Raw genomic sequence first — 18,761 nt, 5'->3', positions numbered from 1 at the left:
GGGTTGAGCCACATAAGTCACTTGAAAGCACTCAAAACAGAACGGTGAAGTGGTTGATTAATTGATTGATTGATTGATCGATTGATACAAGGTACACTTATGTTGGCCAAGTTGGCATCTAATGGATGTTAGTGTTTGGGTAAAGTTATACGCCAACACAACATATGGTCATGTGCTTTGACTGTATTTTCTCCATACTTCACAGATGGCATATTTACTTCACACTCCACATGAAGTACACATCGTCCTGACAGGCAAGTCCACTTAAGCGCTTTATACTACGTGACATTTAACTACACATACGCGATTGCGCAATAGAATTTGCTTAATGTGGCAAGCATCGTGGGACATATGATCACTTCCTATAAAATAGGAGGAAAACATCCGGCCGCTGTCTGTACCAAAGAGGAGGATGAGTTTTTGCTTCTTGTTTGACAAAGTACTCTGGACTAACACGTGCAGACACAACAGCGCGTTTTCCGCTTTCGAACAAAGCGTTTTTCAAAATAATATTACTTTTTGGATTTTGCGTAGTAGAGTCATGTGACAACAGTACAAAATGTATATTTACATAATTTGTTTGATTTCATCAATGATTAAATGAATCTGAATGCATTCATAAAGAGTTTGAGTCGTCTTGTGTATAGAAATTATGCCGTTGCTTTGTGTTCTATTATATTGATTTCATATCCGCTTAATTTATCTCTCACGTGAGCAGTTTTGGCATACACACGGTCGTTGATTAGTGTCAGGTTAAGACATCAGTTCTCAGCTTCCAAAGCAAAACATTCCTTTCATTTCACGTTATGCAAATATATTATTCCAACAGATGAATGTTGTCGTTCTTGTCTTATTGTTACTGATGCTGATGTTTGAATAAACCCTTTAATGTTCGGCAATGCGTTACGTTGTCTATCGACTCATCTGTTAAGAGAAGCTTTTATTTTGATTTTTTTTAGATAACTAAAATGACGCCATCCTGAGAGCGTCACAGACTTTTGTTGTGAAGTCCACGGAATTTTTTTTACACAATTAACTTTACGTCATCATATATGTCCGTGGCAAGACTAACAAGTATTATTTAGTTACTGTGGGTTTAAAGTACCATGAAATGACCAAAACGAGTCAACCAAACTCTGTTCACATTTTACTCTGAAAGTTCAAACCGGTAAATGTATGTTGTTTCATCAGGCACAGATGACTTCCGTTCAGGTACTTGTCCATTCACAAGTCTAACGTTTTACAAGGATAGTGCTCATTTTTTTAATGTATAATTTAATGAAACATAAATATACATACATATTGTTAAGTGATGTTAAGTGTTAAGTGAACAATGTATTTCTCATTGCCGCTGTGCTCCAATAATTTGATTTATAATTCCGATAATAATTAAAATAATTCCGATAATTTGTGTAGTATTTGGGAAAAACTGAATTGAATTCGGGGAGCATTTATTTTGAAGGACTGTGTCAGGAAACGTTTCTGGCAGTAGGAGAGTCAGTGAGCGTGTGTGTCAGCTGACTCGACTAGCAGCATCGCAGGCCGCCTGTCACCGCGCTGAGCCTCCCGTCTGTCACTCCCCCTCGCTAGAGACAGAGCTGCCCCGAGCCCAGGCTCTGCCGTCGGACCGGGGTGTTATGTTTCCGGGAGCCACAGCTACACATGGCGGCCGAAAGTCAGCCCAAACCGCAGGCTCGAAAGCCAGTCATGCTGAGCAAAATCGAAGCCGTCCAATCTATTGTAAGCACGGCGATGATCATTCCAAAGGAGGACGGCGTCATCAGCGTGTCTGAGGACAGGTAACACTAATCCGGGTGCAAGGCTGCAGAACGCTGGAGAAACACACACCTGCAACCCATTAATCTCACATAACCTGCATGTTTACTCCATCATGGTCGCGTTCCATTCTGCCATTGATAGACCTCACCCCCCCTGCCGAGATAGTCATTTGTGTGCAGTACATGCTAGTAACGCGGTACATTCACTGCATCAATATTAAATACCCGCAACAAATGATCGTGTTAAATGAACCGCATTAGCTCCACACGCTGTAAACGATGCATGATGATGATAGTAGGAAAAGAAAGCTACCGTGTGTCATCTATGATAAACATGAAGTCACCTGTCAGTCATGTTTACACGTGATGGTCTCTCTGTTGGGCTTTAACGCTATCCCTTTTTATCTGTTCCCAAATTATACATCATACCCCCATAATCTGGGGAAAAGCAGTGATTTGAGAAACACATAAAGAAATACATTGTTGTCATTCTTTAACAACTCAACAGTTTCCACACATAGAGAACTGTATTACCATGAGTACTGAGATGCTTTGTGAATGACTTCTGGTAATATGATGCATCAGAATAAGCTGCTCCAGGAATATCTACAGTGTGCAGAAGCTATTGGAGATGAAATTACAAGAAGGGACATTAGATGAACCTGCACCATGTTTGTTAGATGTTAGACTTGTCAGTTTGAATAAGCTGTACGATTTGTTCTCTCACTCTACCATTGTGTTTCTTTTACTAAACTGCCTGTGTGTGTGTGTTCTTTTGTTGCTAAGTGTGTTTATTCAAGCCTGTTGACTCCATGTGTGTGTGTGTGTGTGAGTGCTTGAGTGTGGGTGTGTCTCTTCATGTACAGAGTAAGTATGTGTTATAATGTCGTGTCTCCCTCCATGTTTAGGACCATCCGTGTGTGGCTTAAGAGGGACAGTGGTCAGTACTGGCCCAGCATCTTCCACACATTATCAGGTGAGACCACTGGAGAAGCTCATGTGGAATCCCACTGTCTTCATGGTCAGAGTAGAACATCTTTATTATACTTATCAAACAGTCATTAAAGCATCTGTGCAAGTTTGAACAACGTCGATATTGTAATGTGTTATATTGTCAAGAACATATAGGTGTTTGCACCAAATACTTCAGATGGAATGCTGGTAAACATGAGCTTTGTGAGCCGTTAATAGCTATGGGTGCTGCCTTTCGTTTGTTACAGAGATTGTAGAATTTTGGTGTAAACTGCCAGGGCCTTGGATTAAACACACACGGCCCCCGACCTTTCCCCAGTGCTGTGTTTGCGCACACATTGCGGCGCACCGTAATAGTCCTGTAAGGATAAACATCCACCACCAAGCCTGGACACGTCTCCATATCAATGCCAGTGACATTTCACCATTCTAATTATCGATGGGATAGCACAATTAAACCACCAAATGAAATGTCCACACATACACACAGGAGTGTTTGCAGGATCCTGCTCCGTGTCTATGTATGCAGCTGCTGCTCTACTCTGTTTTCTTGTTTCAGTGGAGGTTTAAACCTCTTCATGGTGCCCCTGTAATGTTTGTCTGTGTCTGTGTTCAGAATCAGAAGAGCTTTATCGCAAAGTAGGTTTTCACTTACAAGGAATTTGTTTTGATAGTTGGTGCAATCAACATATTAAGAGCAAAAAAGAGTAAATACACCGTTATTTACAGAAAGTATAAATACAATTTTACAGATGAATGGGTCTATGGAGAGTGGAGTATGCAGTATGTACACTATGGCTATGAGCGTATATAAACAGTGCGTATCAATATGTGCAAGATACAAACTGTGCATGATATAGAGTGTTAAGTGTGCAAGTAACAAGTACTGATGTGCAAGATCAATTTTGATCTTATTGATTGGTCAGTGGGTGACTCGGGCCTTGTTGATGAGGCTCAATGCAGAAGGGAAGAAGCTGTTTTTGTGGCGTGGAGTTTAGGTCCTGATGGACCTCAGCTTCTTGCCAGAGGGGAGGGTTTCAAACAGTTTGTGTCCGCAATCTTGCCTGCCCGCCTCAGGGTCCGGGAGGCGTACAGGTCCTGGAGGGATGGCAGGTTGCAGCCGATCCCCTTCTCTGCACAGTGGATGATATGGCAGGTTGAACTTCTTGTAGGCTTTGTGGGGTTTCTCCACGTCAGCTATTTCCTCAGCCTGATGCGATGAATTTTTAATGTTGTCGTTTTTTGCTGTGAGGCAGCGATAACGATCATATAGCACTTAGCCAAGGGTATCTATATAAGTCCCATTGTTTGAAGGACACAGGCGAGGAAGATGTTACCAAACATCAGAGCTAGTCCCACTCTAACCTCAGTGGCCCTAGCAACAAGCTGTTTTCTGCCGTGCTGTGAGTCAGTACTACCAACACTCTTGAAACACTCTTGACATCCATACCTGGGGCTTGTATTAAATGGTGTCATGGAATCCAATAGCGCGCTGCAGTTGGCCGACTCAGGAATGGTAACAGTCTCATCTTCAGCCGCTGCTCCACACCTGTGCTTCCACTCAAACAGACCATAGTTGGTCAAATCTGGCTTGATAGGATCGTTCAGTTTGATAACGTCAAGATAGATATGTTTTTCTATCTTTTTTGGATATTTACTACATGCACTATATCTGTTTATAGATGTAGCAAATACACAAAAATATGTATGTATGCATTTAGGCTTATACAGATCTCCTTATTGTCTGATTAGATCCTGATGATTGTCACCTGGTGTCACTCTTTAATAGTCGTGTCACCACAGTCTCTCTTTGAAACACAGACCTGAGGTTCATTGTTATAGACATGCATCCATCCATTACCTCCATGACAAACCATGTCACTATGTAATGCCCTCGTAAACAAGCCCATAGAGTCTCACCCTGTATACCCAGCTGCTCTCCTCTTCACTCTCCCAGGAAAGAATATGAAAATAAAGAAACAAAGAGAAAATGTCATCATAAACATTACCGTCTGTTATATCCCACTGCCTTAAACGTGTTTTGTATTCATTGTTTGTACAAATATTTATGTGACCAACTTTAGAATGAAGTGAAACTGAACAACACAGTTTTTCCACTTCTGTTTTCAATGAACACTGGCTACACATCAGCACTTCCACGTGACTTAGATTTGAACAAGCTAACAGTATGTGAAGGTGCCGTGACCAATGTGTTGCTTCGCTTCCTCACTCTCGTCTCTGAAAATTGCAGCGTTTTGTTGAATTTGTATTAAACCCCGCATTCGCAGAATCACCAAAAACTGGAGGGACTGACTATCTTGGTACAATTCAAGTTTTATATATGTGTGTATTTAGTTACATGAACATACAGTATATACAGTATATGTTTATGTAAACATACTGATTGAATACTGTGATGTCATGAGAGATTGTGTCATGGTAAGAGAAGACTGAATACACTGAATTTAAGTTGGAAAGCAAAGCCTGTCTGTCTTCAGTTCCTGCACCACCACATCTAAAGCTCCAAGAGAAAAGCTCCCGACCTCTCAAGACATCACAATACTTAAAATGTTGCACAAGAGACCCCATGAAAACATGGACAGCTGTGTAATATGTCTGTAGCTTATACTCTGTGATTTCAGAGTAAGTGGTCTCTTTGGGTCTCAATTTAGATGACCCTGCTTTTCGTAGAATCTGTTTTGCCATGGCCTTGATTTATAATTCTTGTCTTGATTACTTCCAGTTTAAAGATTCAAAATGTCCAGAATTGTTATATTATATTGGTTATATTATTCTGATTATTGGTGAACTGGATGGAATAAAAGCATTCTGCAGGCTTAGAGCCCTGAAATGTGAGTTAGTGAAGGAAATTCCGCTCAGCTGTCAGCAAGTTTAGTCAATCCCACATTGCAACACTGGAAGAACATGAAACACTATCACCAGTAAACTAAGAAGATGTTGACGTTGATGTGAGACTTGGATCTGAGTAACATCAGAGGGTGAAAGGATGAACTCATAAGTCATCTCTTCTAATGTATTTATTTTTTGGGGTTATGTATTCATTCATTTGATATCAGTTTGATTCTCCTGTGAAGCACTCTCAGTTACAGCCATAGATTTCTCCTCCATGGGCTTAACAATCAAAGCCATTCTATGCTTCACAAGACTAAACAACAACATCAAACACTATATTTGTCTTTTCTACTTCTGGTCTCTCCCCTGGTTGTAATTGATCCAGATATCATATGAATAGATCTCAGCATGTGTGGCTGCCCCGTATGCCCCGCCCACTAGCCAAACTCCCAGAAGTGCACACATGGATGAGTGCAATTGTGTTGGCGCGACTTGCTCCAAATTACTTCCACTGTGTGGTATTTGGCTAGCTTTGCAATCCCTGATTAAAGATCAGTTATATTATGTGTTTTCCTCTTATCACTCTGCACAACAAAGCCCTAAAATCATGTTTGATCACAACTTGATTATGACAATGGTGCTTGTATCGCAATCGGCTGCACCTCCTCCGTCACCGACACTGGGACACTGACTGACTGGGCTCAGTGCACACAGACAGAGCTGATGTGCTCCTTTAGTTGGTTTTAGTTGTGCAGCACTTTGGTCAACGTCCTTTCTTTTCTACTACAACTACTACTCTACATTACATTACATTACATTACGATCATTTATCCAAAGCGACTTACATTACATTATATTACCACCCTTCGCAGAGGGGGGAGCACTTGAGGGTTCGGTGCCTTGCTCAGGGGCACCTCGGCAGGGACTCGAACCGGCAGCCCTCCGGTTCTTAAGCGGACACTCTACCCACTCGACTACTGCCTCCCACTCTACTGTGTTGTAGTAACTTGTCTGCACGGTACCAGGCTTCTGTTAGTCTTTGCCTGTACAGTGTCAGTAAGGAATACATTTGTAAGCACAACAAGTGCATGTCACAGTTCTCATTTAACATGACTTGCATCTATGTTATCTGTTCTTAGCTGTTGCGAGTTTACTCCTGCTCATTTTCAATCCACGCAGTCATGGCCACAGTCATGATCAAAGTCTCTCCGTCCAATGACAATATCAGACAAGTCCCATGATATAAATCTATACAATTATTCCATGCAGAAAAATAAATACCACAGTAGCCAGTTAGAGAACAGTAGAGTTGAACAGTGTCTCTAACACTAACTAGTAATTAGTAACTTGTGATATTGCACTGACTTTTCTCAGTTCTATAAACTCAACAGTTGTTTCTGTCCTTATCTCTGTAGCCTCGTGTTCCTGTATGTCCTTCAACCCGGAGACCAGGAGGCTATCGCTGGGTATGGACACTGGAGCTATCTGTGTAAGTGCAGCCATCAACACACTTCCCCTCAAGACATCTTGCTAGTTTGTCTTCCTTCAAATGGGCCTCGGGATAGTCTGACTTGTTGTTCCAGTAGGGAGGACCTGAGGGACGCATACCACTCTTACAAGTTATATCTTTTTGTTGGCTTAGGAGATGGACAGGTGATATTTTTTTTGTACAAAAAAACTGTGAAAGGAATGTGTTCTTACAAGTGTGTTTAATAGGTAGTAATGAGGTCATAATGAGGGTTGAGCTTTGGCTGTTGTCAGTCATATTGCTGATCCCACTGACACAATTTATATTGTTTTGCCTTTAAACTTTAGCACAGTCCTTTTCTATACGTAATTTATAAATAAATAAATAAAATTTCAGTTGAAACGGTCTGGATCTTCATCACATTATTTCGATGCTGGACCATCATGAGCTATGCAGTAATTTATGCAATTAATTTCCCTCGGGATTATAAACTTTTATCCTATCTTATCTTATCTTATCCTGAACATTTATGTCCAGATTTGTAAAAATCACATTTAACATTTCATGACTTAAATTGCCTGCAGTTAGTCTGCACAGTACTTAATGTGAGAGTGAGAAGTGTCTGTAGTGGTTTTGTAATGATGGACCAACAGCTCATTCATTCACTTATTCATTATTTTGGACAGTACTCAGTCTTGAAAGAAAGGTTATAGAAAGTATTTTCAACTGGAAACGTAACTTTTTGCATTTTGCAGACTTTTAACTAAGTTGCCATTTGTGTTATAATGGCTTTTTAATGTGAATGAAACCTTGTTGAGCACCACTCCATGGGACCTACTCTTCTGTTCCTGCTTTAGTCAGACAGGACAGTCAAACACAAGCAACTGCATTGATCATTAGGCGGTATTTGTTATGAAATAGCTCCCATACATGCAAAACCCAGAGGATACAACATTGTGATGTAGAACTCCTCCTTTTGGAATATTGGCTTAATTTATGGGTAATCGCTTAGCTTTCACATATTATTTGTTGTGATTCTAGAGAGCTTCTTTTTTTGCAAGCTAGCTTTTGTATAACACTAATGACCAGTGAACTGTGCATCATCATCATCAATGCTTCCCACTGTGCCTGAGGTCGGCCTTGGGGCACGTCTGCTCAGGGAAACGTTGTTGGAACGGACAAGTAAATTCTGTCCTGTTCATAATCATCTTTCTAGCCTGTTGGCGATCGACGCCCAAGAGGTCCTCGAGTTTCGTCCATGTCCTAGTTGACGTTCTCTTGTCAAAGAGCATCTGCTGTTGCATAGCATCATTTTCTAAGCGGCATACATGACCCATGTACTTTAAACATTGAACATGGGAGAAGTCTCGAATGGAGTGAGAGCTTGTAATTTCCCGCAGTCGCTCTTGGGTATGTTCTGCAATTTGTTGTGGCTCTTCTAATGTACCACTCTGCTAAAATTTAATCTAGACGACGCTTATACCCCAGGTTTGATTTAAAGGACCACTGTTCTGGTGGCAAACATGGTGTTGAGAATGAACAGACCGTTGTTCTCAGATAATTCTATGAGCTGTGTTCCATTGAAACCTGTTGGTTCTACGTTGTTGTACTCTCCAACACCTTGCCAGATGTTGGCAATCATTGCCGATAGTTGCATTGAAATCACCACATGCGCGTATCTTGAAGGAGTGATGGGACTTTTTGATATCCTTCATAGCTCTAGAAAGGTTATTATAGAAGGCTTCTTTGGTGAGCTTGCGTATTCTTCTGTAGGAGAATAACAAGAGAATACACATAGCTTGACTCCCAGGACAACAACTCTAGCCATCGATATTCTGGCCTCTAAGCAGTGCTTCACATCTACAACTTTCACATGGGGGGCAGTTAATATTGCAACACCAACCATTGGCTTCCTCTGCATACCATTCATGGAAGGTACTGTACGTACCTTCCATCCACTGAGTGTGCGATCGTTAAACTCGATGTCATGCTGTAGTGCTTTGGCGTGAAGCACACACTCCGCTAACTTGCTCTCGCACTTTGCCATTCTTACATTTACATACTGTGCCAATTTGAATATGGTGGTAATTCGTGGGCTCAACTTTATGTTGCCTGCTCTTCATAGCTACCAGCATACAGGTGTAAAACTATTTATATGACCCAAACAGGTAGCACACAGAGAGAATGATGTAATACACTGTTATCACATAACGAGTCTCGGAATTTATCTGCCTTTGAAAATGTTCTTACCAAACCCACAGTGAAAGAGACTACTTTGCATTCCAGGCGCCATTTAACTCAGTTGGCTCATCCAGCCGCAAGGCTGAGCTACCCATGGTGCACCTGTCCTAATGACAGAGGTGGAGTATGGCTTGAGTGTGATAGGCGTTTAGACTTTAGCAGGACTTACAAACACTGCCTTCTAAGTCCAGCGGATATACATCAGAGAGTTGCGCTACAACACCCCATGCACCCCCAAAGTTACAATTAAAAAGACCAATTTTACAGCACAAGATTCTGTAACACATGTTTTTTAATGTTTTGCCAGTTTATTCTTGAACCTTGATAGATGTGTCATGAGGCAACAAGACACAGATTCAGCACATTTTACACATTCAGCATTAATTTCACTTCAGCAATATTTGTGTACTAGGGCGTTGGTCAGTATGAACACATTTCTACACTTCCTGTCTTTTAGGAATTCATTCTGTCAGAAGATTACAACAAAATAATCCCAGCCCGCACCTACCAAGGTAATGTTGCTCTATTTTATTGCACTCTTAAGGATCTGTACTCCATGTCCTTGTTTCCTGTGTTCTCTTTCTCATTGTCACCGAGGACAACTTCCTCTTTGTCATACTTGATGAATTTGTTTGTGTCTGCCTGCAGCCCATGAGGGTAAAGTGACAGTGGTGCTATTTGTGTTGGAGATGGAGTGGATTCTGAGTACGGGCCAAGACAAGAACTTCACCTGGCACTGCTCAGAGAGCGGACAGCAGCTGGGGGCCTATCGCACCCCATCTTCAGTTTCAGGACTTCAGTATCCTTCTCAGTCTAAATGCAGCGACACACAATTTGGATGTCAGAACACCTCCTGATGGAGGTTCTGCATGCACATCCACCTGGGAGACCATGGTGCAGACCCAGAATCTATGGTAGGGATTATAAATGCAGGGCGGAATGGCTTGTGAGGTAGATCGGCCGTCTAAGCTTCCTGGTTCCTGGTTCCTGATTCTATTCCGGGCTCTTCCTAGAGAAGAGGATGAACAATGATCCATATTAACGAGACTGCTACTGGTGTCAAGCTAACCTGCACATGGTAAGCATCACTATGCTTGGCTAGCAGAGGAAGAAATACAGAGAAACAGAGCATAAAGGACAGATAAATAGTGATGGTGATAAATAGTGTGTAAACTGTTATGAGCTGTTGGCCACATTGAATTGAACACAGTGACTGGCAGTTTGTGGGTGAAGGCATACCTATTGTGTGTAAGATGAATGTAAGTGATTGGAAAAATTGAACGGACTGTATATTAGCAAATCATGTTAGCAAGTTGTCACTCTTGATAAATTCCTGTGTTATGCTATTGTTTTCCATCTAGTGTAGTTGTAACTTCTTTTTCTCTGATGGTCCACACTAATCGCACCTGTCTTCTATAAGCATTCATCAGCCCTCACCTAGAAAATCTAGACCCCTAGAATCCTAGAATTGGAAATTAAACACTCAATGCCATGTCCTACAGAACAATCAGTCACCGTTTGTCATTACTTTGGAATTACTGCTTTTATTGACTCATCACCACAAAGTAAAAATATTGGTTTACAGAATCGAAGAAGCTAGAGTGGGAATGTCGAATGTCCTCTGGGCTAAAGGGACACTCAGGGAGATGCTTCACCCAAGCCACATGTTATGCAAATGTATTCTGTGCAAAGGTACAAGAAAAGTTGGTTACAGTGGGCTGATTTCTTCATAAGATATAGCAGTTTTTGTAGAATGTTTTGCCACACCCACAAGATATAAGTTTAATCCTGTTTGGTCCAGACATTCTACATGTAATCATTTGTGACCAAGCTAAATTTGCATAGTGATTATTACAGGTCATTAGAAAGGATATAGACCTTTAGTCTTGTTTCATTTGCAAATGAGCAGCATTAGGCTGGCTAAGAACCTCTCAGACTTTAATATAAGAGCCTTGTGTCATTTCAAGTTTTACTGAGAGAAACTGTACATTGATTGACTGAGTTGTAATGTGGTTAATTCTTAAGTCAAATGAATAATTAGGTTGTTTCTTGTACTGTCTTGACTTCCTCCTTTTCCATTCCATGGTGTGGACAAGCTTATTTAGGCCTATAGTGACCTAAGCAGAAAAGGAGGAAGGAAAACAAATGAATGACCACTGAAAGGAGTATCACTGACGCACTAATCTTCGGATGAACTGAACTGAGACAATTATGAGAGAATTATTTGAAGGGCCAACCATATACAACAACAGATGTGTTTTTGTCCCACAGAACAGGGTGTTGTTTCTTAACCTAACCTTATCTCAGGTTTGATGTGGAGACCAGACACTCCTTTGTAGGGGACCAGTCTGGTCAGGTGACCATCCTGAAGCTGGAGCAGGACAGTTGTAGTCTGGTCACCACCTTCAAGGGACACACTGGTACACTTACATACATACATGCACACACACATATCTGTGATAAATGAAAGAAGATGATTTTGCGTAAACCTTTTCCGTACCGAGTTCGTGTGCACAATGTGTTCACGTGTGTGTGCTTGTTCTTCTATGCTCCAGGTAACGTGACAACACTATGTTGGGACCCTGTGCAGAGGCTTCTCTTTTCTGGCAGCTTGGATCACTCCATCATCATGTGGGATATTGGAGGACGCAAAGGCACTGCCATTGAACTGCAGGGACATAAGTAAGAAACACATTCTCTCCCTATATATATATATATACATACAGTATATACAGTATATTGTGATGTCACCTCTTCCTCAAGCATCAGTCTATGCTCTGCATCTCGCTTGCTCACTCACTCACTCACTCACTCACTCACTCACTCACTCACACACTCACACACACACAGGATGTTAACATTGACAAGTGCTTAACATACAGAGCTGGGAAAAAGTATTTGCCCCCTTATTATTGTATTAAGGGAAAAAAGCTATCCAAACCAACCTGACCCTATGTTAAAAAGTAATTGCCCCAAAGCCTTATACCTGGTTGTGCCACCCTTGGTTGCAACAACTGCAATCAAACGTTTGGGATAACTGGCAATGTGTCTTTCACATCATTGTGGAGGAGTTTTTGGCCACTCTTCTTTGCACAACCGTTTTGAATCAGGGTTTTGGAGCATGAACAGCCTGTTTAAGATCATGCCACAGCATCTCGATCGGAGGTCCAGACTTTTACTAGGCCACTCCAAAACCTTCATTTTGTTGTTCATGAGCCATGCTGAGATGGACTTGCTGGTGTGCTTCAGACCATTGTCCTGCTGCATAACTCAGTTGGGCTTGAGCTCAAGGTCACAAACTGATGGCCGGACATTCTCCTTCAAGATTTCCTGGTAGAGAGCAAAATTCATAGTTCCATCAATTACAGCAAGTCGCCCAGGTTCTGAAGCAGCAAAGCAGCCCCAGACCATCACACTACCACCACCATGTTGGACTGTCGGTAGGATGATCTTTTTCTGAAATGCTGTGTTTGTTTCACACCAGATGTATCGGGCTGCACACCTTCCAAAAAGTTCCACTTTTGTCTCGTCAGTCCACAGAATATTTTCCCAAAAGTCTTAGGGATCATCGCGATGTTTTGGCTCTTTCTTATTGTTGAATCATGAACACTGACCTTAACTGAGGCAAGTGAGGCCTGTAGGGCTTTAGATGTTTTGTGACCTCCTGGATGAGTCGTCCATGCGCTCTTGGAGTACGGGGGCATGATGTGTCGAGATCTTTTACCTTACTTAATGTTGTCAGACAGGTTCTATTTAAGGGATTTCTTGATTCTACAGTAATCAGGCCTGGTTGTGGAAAGTTAAATTTAACTCAACTTCAGCAAAAATGTGGTCAAGTTGGTTGAAATAGCTTTTCCCACTTCCCACTATTTACTCAGGTTATCCTTGTCTGATATTACGATTTGTTTGATAATCTGGAACGTTTAAGTGTGACAAAAAAGCTAAATCGGAAGAAATCTGTAAGGGGGCAAATACTTTTTCACAGCACTGTATATGTAGTTCACATTTTTTCTAATATATGCTGAGGGATTACAGTTTTCATTTATAATATATATTTAGCTACCAACTACAGCTGTCTGATAAACGTGTGTTAGTCTAAATGTAGTGTTTTTCACATTTGAAGTAGGTTCAAAGCCAATTAATTGTGTGTGTGTCTGTGTCTATCCGTGTCCCTCCAGTGACAAGGTTCAGGGATTGTGCTATGCGTCACACACACGTCAGCTCATCTCCTGCGGCTCAGATGGAGGCATCGTGATCTGGAACATGGATGTTACAAGACAGGAGGTGAGAGGAAAAGTGAGAGTAATGGAGTGTTAAAGTGAAGAGACATGAACCCACGTTGTCCAAGCAGCAGTAAACTATCTAGGTATCTAGACCTTCCCTCTGTTGTGTTTTCACCCACAGCTGTTTGTTTGCTAGAAGGATTAGCTCAAAGTTCACAATTAATTAATGTTGGAAGTGTTGAAGAGTTGGGCATGACCCAAAGAAGACCCTCAGGAATGTTTATCCATGATGGTCTCAATCAATTCAATCTCAAGTGCAATTTCGTCCCAATCCAGATGAGGAACCACATTTGGCACACTGACATTGTGTAAATGTGCCTTTAGTTCCTGCCTGTGTATGCACATGGATCACAGTGTGATGATCACACTCGCTTGCTCTACATACAGTTTGTCCTAATTGCTTTTTATTTATCAGGTATTCATTCACAGTCACTTTGGTTCTGCTTAGTTGTGGCACAGTCTCTTTTATTCATACCAATGTCCCATTCCAGGTTCTCTTTCAGTAGCCGCTCTGCAATCTGACACGATGTTATATCCCACATAGTGAGTTTTAAAGACCAATGAAGATAAATAAAAAATAGAGATCAGTGGCTTGTTTTTGTCTGTAGCATTGGGTTTCATCCAATTCAAAGTTCAAAGTCTTTATTTGTCACGTGCGGGCATATGAGTATAACAACAGTGAAACACTTTTTTGGTAGTTCTCCAACTGTGCTTCCTACAACATTAAAGTGTCAAGGTGCATGCTATTTACTATTTACATTTTGACATACAGTTGAAGGAACACCTCTATTTACGGTTTCTACATAGTACAGATGAGAAAGGGACTCGCATGTGCCTGTGAGTGGTCCTAAAGTAGAGGGGGGAGAGAGAGGGAGAGCATTGGGTGAATGTAATAGTGATGTAATGTCGTTGTGTGGCTGTTGAGGATTTGGATGGCTTGAGGATCTAAACTCCTCCTGAGTTTCTCAGTCTGCGTCTTGTGGCAGGAGACGCACTTCCCTGACCTCAGCAGCCTGAACAGTTTGTGTCCTGAGTGGGTTTGTGTCCTGATGCTACGAGTCCTGGTTGTGTCATCTTCTGGTGTATAAGTCCTGCATGGGGGGGAAGGGTCACCTGATGGTCCTGTACCGCGCAGGTACATCTCTCTGCTCTCTGTGACTGCCGAGTAGAATGGTCTCAGGATGCTTGGAGTTTTTTCATTGAGTTCATTTCAGTTTTCTTATTTGCCTCGCTATCATATATAGCTGACTTACTTTCTGGGAAAGAAAGAAATCATCTGTGTGTGTGTGTAAACATATCTCTCTCCTGTGAAAAAGAAAAAATACACAAAAAAAGGGAGCAGATGAAGCTAGGAGAAAGTTAAATTTTTCCCCCAAAACATTAAAATAATATAAAACACAATTTCTAAATATAATTTAATGAAGTACATATTTGACATTGAAATTTTAAATGACTTGACTGTTTTGTGTTTAAAGATGAATGTTTTGCCTGTAATACAAGCTCTGAGTCTAAATTGAATTATTTTGTGAGACAGAAGCCTTTGTTTCTTATGGTCAGATTACTTGGATAGAATCTCTGTAACTTTTGCATTCTTTCATTGTCTGTTGGCTCAGACTCCAGAGTGGCTGGACAGTGACTCCTGTCAGAAATGTGAGCAGCCTTTCTTTTGGAACTTCAAACAAATGTGGGACAGTAAGAAGATTGGACTCCGACAGGTACTATGCATGTCTATTCTTCATTTCAAAACAAAACACTTGTCCAGAGCTCTGGGCGCTCCAGTCCGAACCAGTCACTGTGTCATTTGCTATATTGAAAAAGAAAATGTATTTTTCTTTTGGCATCAACAATGAATAAGGTAATAACATGTACTGAGTATGAGCAATCCAACAATGAAACAAAGATCAGAAAGAAAGTTATTAGGTTCAAGGTTAAACTTTATTACATTATCTGCCACAACATTTGTTATATTATTGTGGGCATGATTGTGTTTTGTTATGTTTCTAATCAAATAAAGTGGAAGAAAATCATATTATTGGGCTTACATTACATTATTGGGAAATGATGATCATCTGCTGTGTGAGCATGTGATGAAGTTCCCCCCCTCTGTTCCTCAGCACCACTGCAGGAAGTGCGGCCAGGCAGTTTGTGGGAAATGTTCCTCCAAACGCTCCACCATCCCCCTCATGGGCTTTGAGTTTGAGGTGCGTGTCTGCGACAGCTGCCACGAGTCCATCACAGATGAGGAGTGAGTAACCATTCTGCTCTGCTACTGTACAGTGTAGAAATCACAGGTTGTGTCTGATCCATTCTCTAGGGCGTCTCCAGCTCATCATCAGCCATCAGGCCTATCATGTACTTTCTTTCATCTCTCCTTATTTAAAGCAGAAACCTGTACCTTCTTCTGTAGCTGTTAACAAACTGGGCAGTATGATGTTTTCCCCAGCGATTATACTGAAGTAACTGGTATTGTGGTTGTGTCTTCTAGCCGAGCACCCACCGCCACCTTCCATGACAGCAAGCACAGCATAGTGTACATGCACTATGAGCCTACCACCGGATGTCTCCTCACTTCTGGCGCTGACAAGGTTATCAAGGTCTGGCTGTGTCTGTTGTACTGAGCTCAATCCTATACACATCGTACATACATGACACTTGGGCAGAAACCAGAGGCTTATTTCTTGGCTGGCAGATGTCTCTTAACTACTCAAGGCCTGCAAGATATTGGAAGTTGTACATTCACATCCACTGTCCACGTACAGTGTGTCTGTTAGAGAGTATAATCTCAGCACTCCCACTGGTGAGATGGATGTAGCCATGAGTTAAACCAACTACAACTTTCAAAGTGGAGGACTATTTGACTATTATTATTTGACTATAGGAACATCTGTTTGCCATTGCTTCAATAGTAAACCATGTATTCCTGAAAGAATGACATGATTTGGGGGTTATTAGGCAGAGTGCTACACCATCTAATGCAGGATACAACAGAGCAGATTTACCAAAATGTTCTCCACACGTTTCATTATGTCATTATCGCGATTTTGCAAAAAAAAAAAAAAAAATTCATGATGTGATTTTTTTTTTCTTCTCCAATATTGTGCAGCCCTCACGTGTTCCACTTGCTGATCACGTTGTCTGTGTGTCTCTCTCCAGCTCTGGGACATGACTCCTGTGGTGTCCTGAGGTCTGTGGACAAGCAGGAGACGTCAGCAAGCTCGACATTCACATGGCAACTGTGTCATTTGTAAGAGAGGGAAGATCCAGTGATGATAATGGTGTCAGTTTCGGTAATGATTAACCGTTTTTAACAGGTGTGCTCAAACAAAGTGTGTGTGTTGCACTTTAACACAGCATGGACATTGCTGGTGGGTGAGCTCTGCATCAGGAGTGGAGGCAGGGGACTGGCAGGGCCTTGGTTGACACGGGGTTATTGTTTGGTTTTGGATGTTTGTGTGCATTAGGGGGCATCTGGCAGTGTGTTTGTGTGCATACATATATGTGAGAGGAGCCATGTGGCTCTTTCAACAATTGACAAACCTTAATTTAATTTTAATACATTCCTTGGCTGTCTCATATTGGACATCTTCAGGTCCATCTTCACCATGTCCGATCACAGCCTTTGTGCTTTTATTGTGTTTAAGTGAACATTAAAATCATCTCTTACCTCCTAAAATACCTCTAATGATAATAACCCTTGAGCAGGAATAACAATAAGGATGCGATGCTGAGCTAAGGAAACTGCTTGTGCTGTTTCTATGATATTTTACCAAACTATGATCCAAACCCTTGGCTGACGTCTCACATTCAGGCTGCTCTACCTCACGCTGACCACTAGAGAGGTCTTACCTGCTGAGAACAGACTGGATCATCAGGAGACTCATTTTTCCAGACTAACCTCTTAAACCCTTATATACCCCTTTACCTTTTTAAAAACTAAACAAAATCTCACCTCACACTAATCTGGTCAATGTATCAGTCTGAGTTCTGGCTAAAGCGGTATGAAATTATACACAGACATTTAGAAGCATGGGTTTGATCATTTCATTACAGCGCAAAACCTAGCGTACCTTCAATTACGCGTAGGAACAAACACGCGCACCATGTTGTACATGTGATATTATCATACTGTGTGGGGAAGCTTTTAAAGAAATGAAACAGGAAAAAAACAAGTGTTTAAGAGGTTAAGTGTCCAAAAGAATAAATATTGATGACACTCTTTCCTGATATGAGTTCACGCTGTACGTTTTAACCCACTAAAAGCACAAGCTTACCTGTCAGTTTGTAGTGTTTACTTTGAGACAATGGAAATGTGCAGTTGTAGGAATGAATCCCACAGAAATACATAAAACTATTGATCCATTTCTCTTATTAATCAATCAAACTGCTCGCTAATCCTCAAGTGATCTCTTGTTATATGTTATCGCAAGGTTGTTTTTTTTTTAAACATGAAATTATTGTATGCGTTGTCTACATCTCTGAGAATGTACATATCAAGCTAATCATTTACTGTGAGAGCATGAACATGAATCAAGACTAAAATGAATCATGTATGATAACTATATCTGTCTTGATTTTGTCCCACTGTTAAACCATTTGTGAAGTCTTAAATGCTTTTTGTACAGATTGACTGTTATGGGATCAAGAAATAAGAATTATATGACCAAAGGCTGCTTAAAGGAGAAACTACTGAAATGGGTCAGATGGTCACATTTCATACCACTAAAGCGTCAATCCATGCTGAGTTTTGTTGTGTAAAATCTTTACTTTAGAAATGAGTGGAAAATTGACAGTCACAGCTTTTCATTACACTCAAAACACTGTGTGCACGTTCAAACCTGGTCATTAAAGGCAAATACATCCCCCTGTATTGATTCAGTGTCACCCCAAACCTCTTCATACTCACGTTTATTTTCTGTATCCTGTATCTGTATTCTGTGTTCCTTATTTGTGATTACATGCAAACTAGACTGGGGATAAAACATCATTGATTAATCTTGAGGACTAATTGACAAACAAGAATAATTTGAACTAAAGACACTAAATCATTTAATTTTGTACTGGGACAAAGTCTTTGTTCAGTATAAGACACACTGTTGTTTCATAGGCTGGCATTCATGAACATCAGAGCTTTAAAAGGGAACGCCTATTTCAGCATTTTGGTCCTGG

The 18,761-nt window shown here is 41.1% G+C and overlaps 1 protein-coding gene across 1 annotated transcript; it reads left to right on the top strand.

The window, feature by feature from the left end:
• The first annotated feature begins 1,499 nt into the window (after positions 1-1,499).
• On the top strand, positions 1,500-18,460 carry wdfy2 (WD repeat and FYVE domain containing 2). Its single transcript, XM_076156219.1, has 12 exons — positions 1,500-1,799; positions 2,687-2,754; positions 7,019-7,092; positions 9,770-9,824; positions 9,961-10,111; positions 11,620-11,732; positions 11,868-11,994; positions 13,491-13,596; positions 15,209-15,310; positions 15,710-15,840; positions 16,081-16,189; positions 16,749-18,460. Exons 1-12 carry the CDS (start codon positions 1,663-1,665, stop codon positions 16,776-16,778), a joined length of 1,203 nt encoding a protein of 400 aa, XP_076012334.1. The 5' UTR covers positions 1,500-1,662; the 3' UTR covers positions 16,779-18,460.
• Positions 18,461-18,761: the final 301 nt, after the last annotated feature.

This window comes from Genypterus blacodes, unplaced genomic scaffold (assembly GCF_046128005.1).
Source record: "Genypterus blacodes isolate CSIRO-AG114 ecotype Tasmania unplaced genomic scaffold, CSIRO-AGI_Gbla_v1 ptg000008l_1, whole genome shotgun sequence".
NCBI lineage: Eukaryota > Metazoa > Chordata > Actinopteri > Ophidiiformes > Ophidiidae > Genypterus > Genypterus blacodes.
This window is presented reverse-complemented; position numbering and strand designations above follow the sequence as displayed.

Coding starts and splice junctions, on each gene's coding strand:
- wdfy2 (XM_076156219.1), top strand. CDS start 1,663: ATGGCGGCCGAAAGTCAGCCCAAACCGCAGGCTCGAAAGCCAGTCATG. Junction 1,800..2,686: donor ATCAGCGTGTCTGAGGACAG/GTAACACTAATC, acceptor CTCCATGTTTAG/GACCATCCGTGTGTGGCTTA. Junction 15,841..16,080: donor GAGTCCATCACAGATGAGGA/GTGAGTAACCAT, acceptor TGTGTCTTCTAG/CCGAGCACCCACCGCCACCT.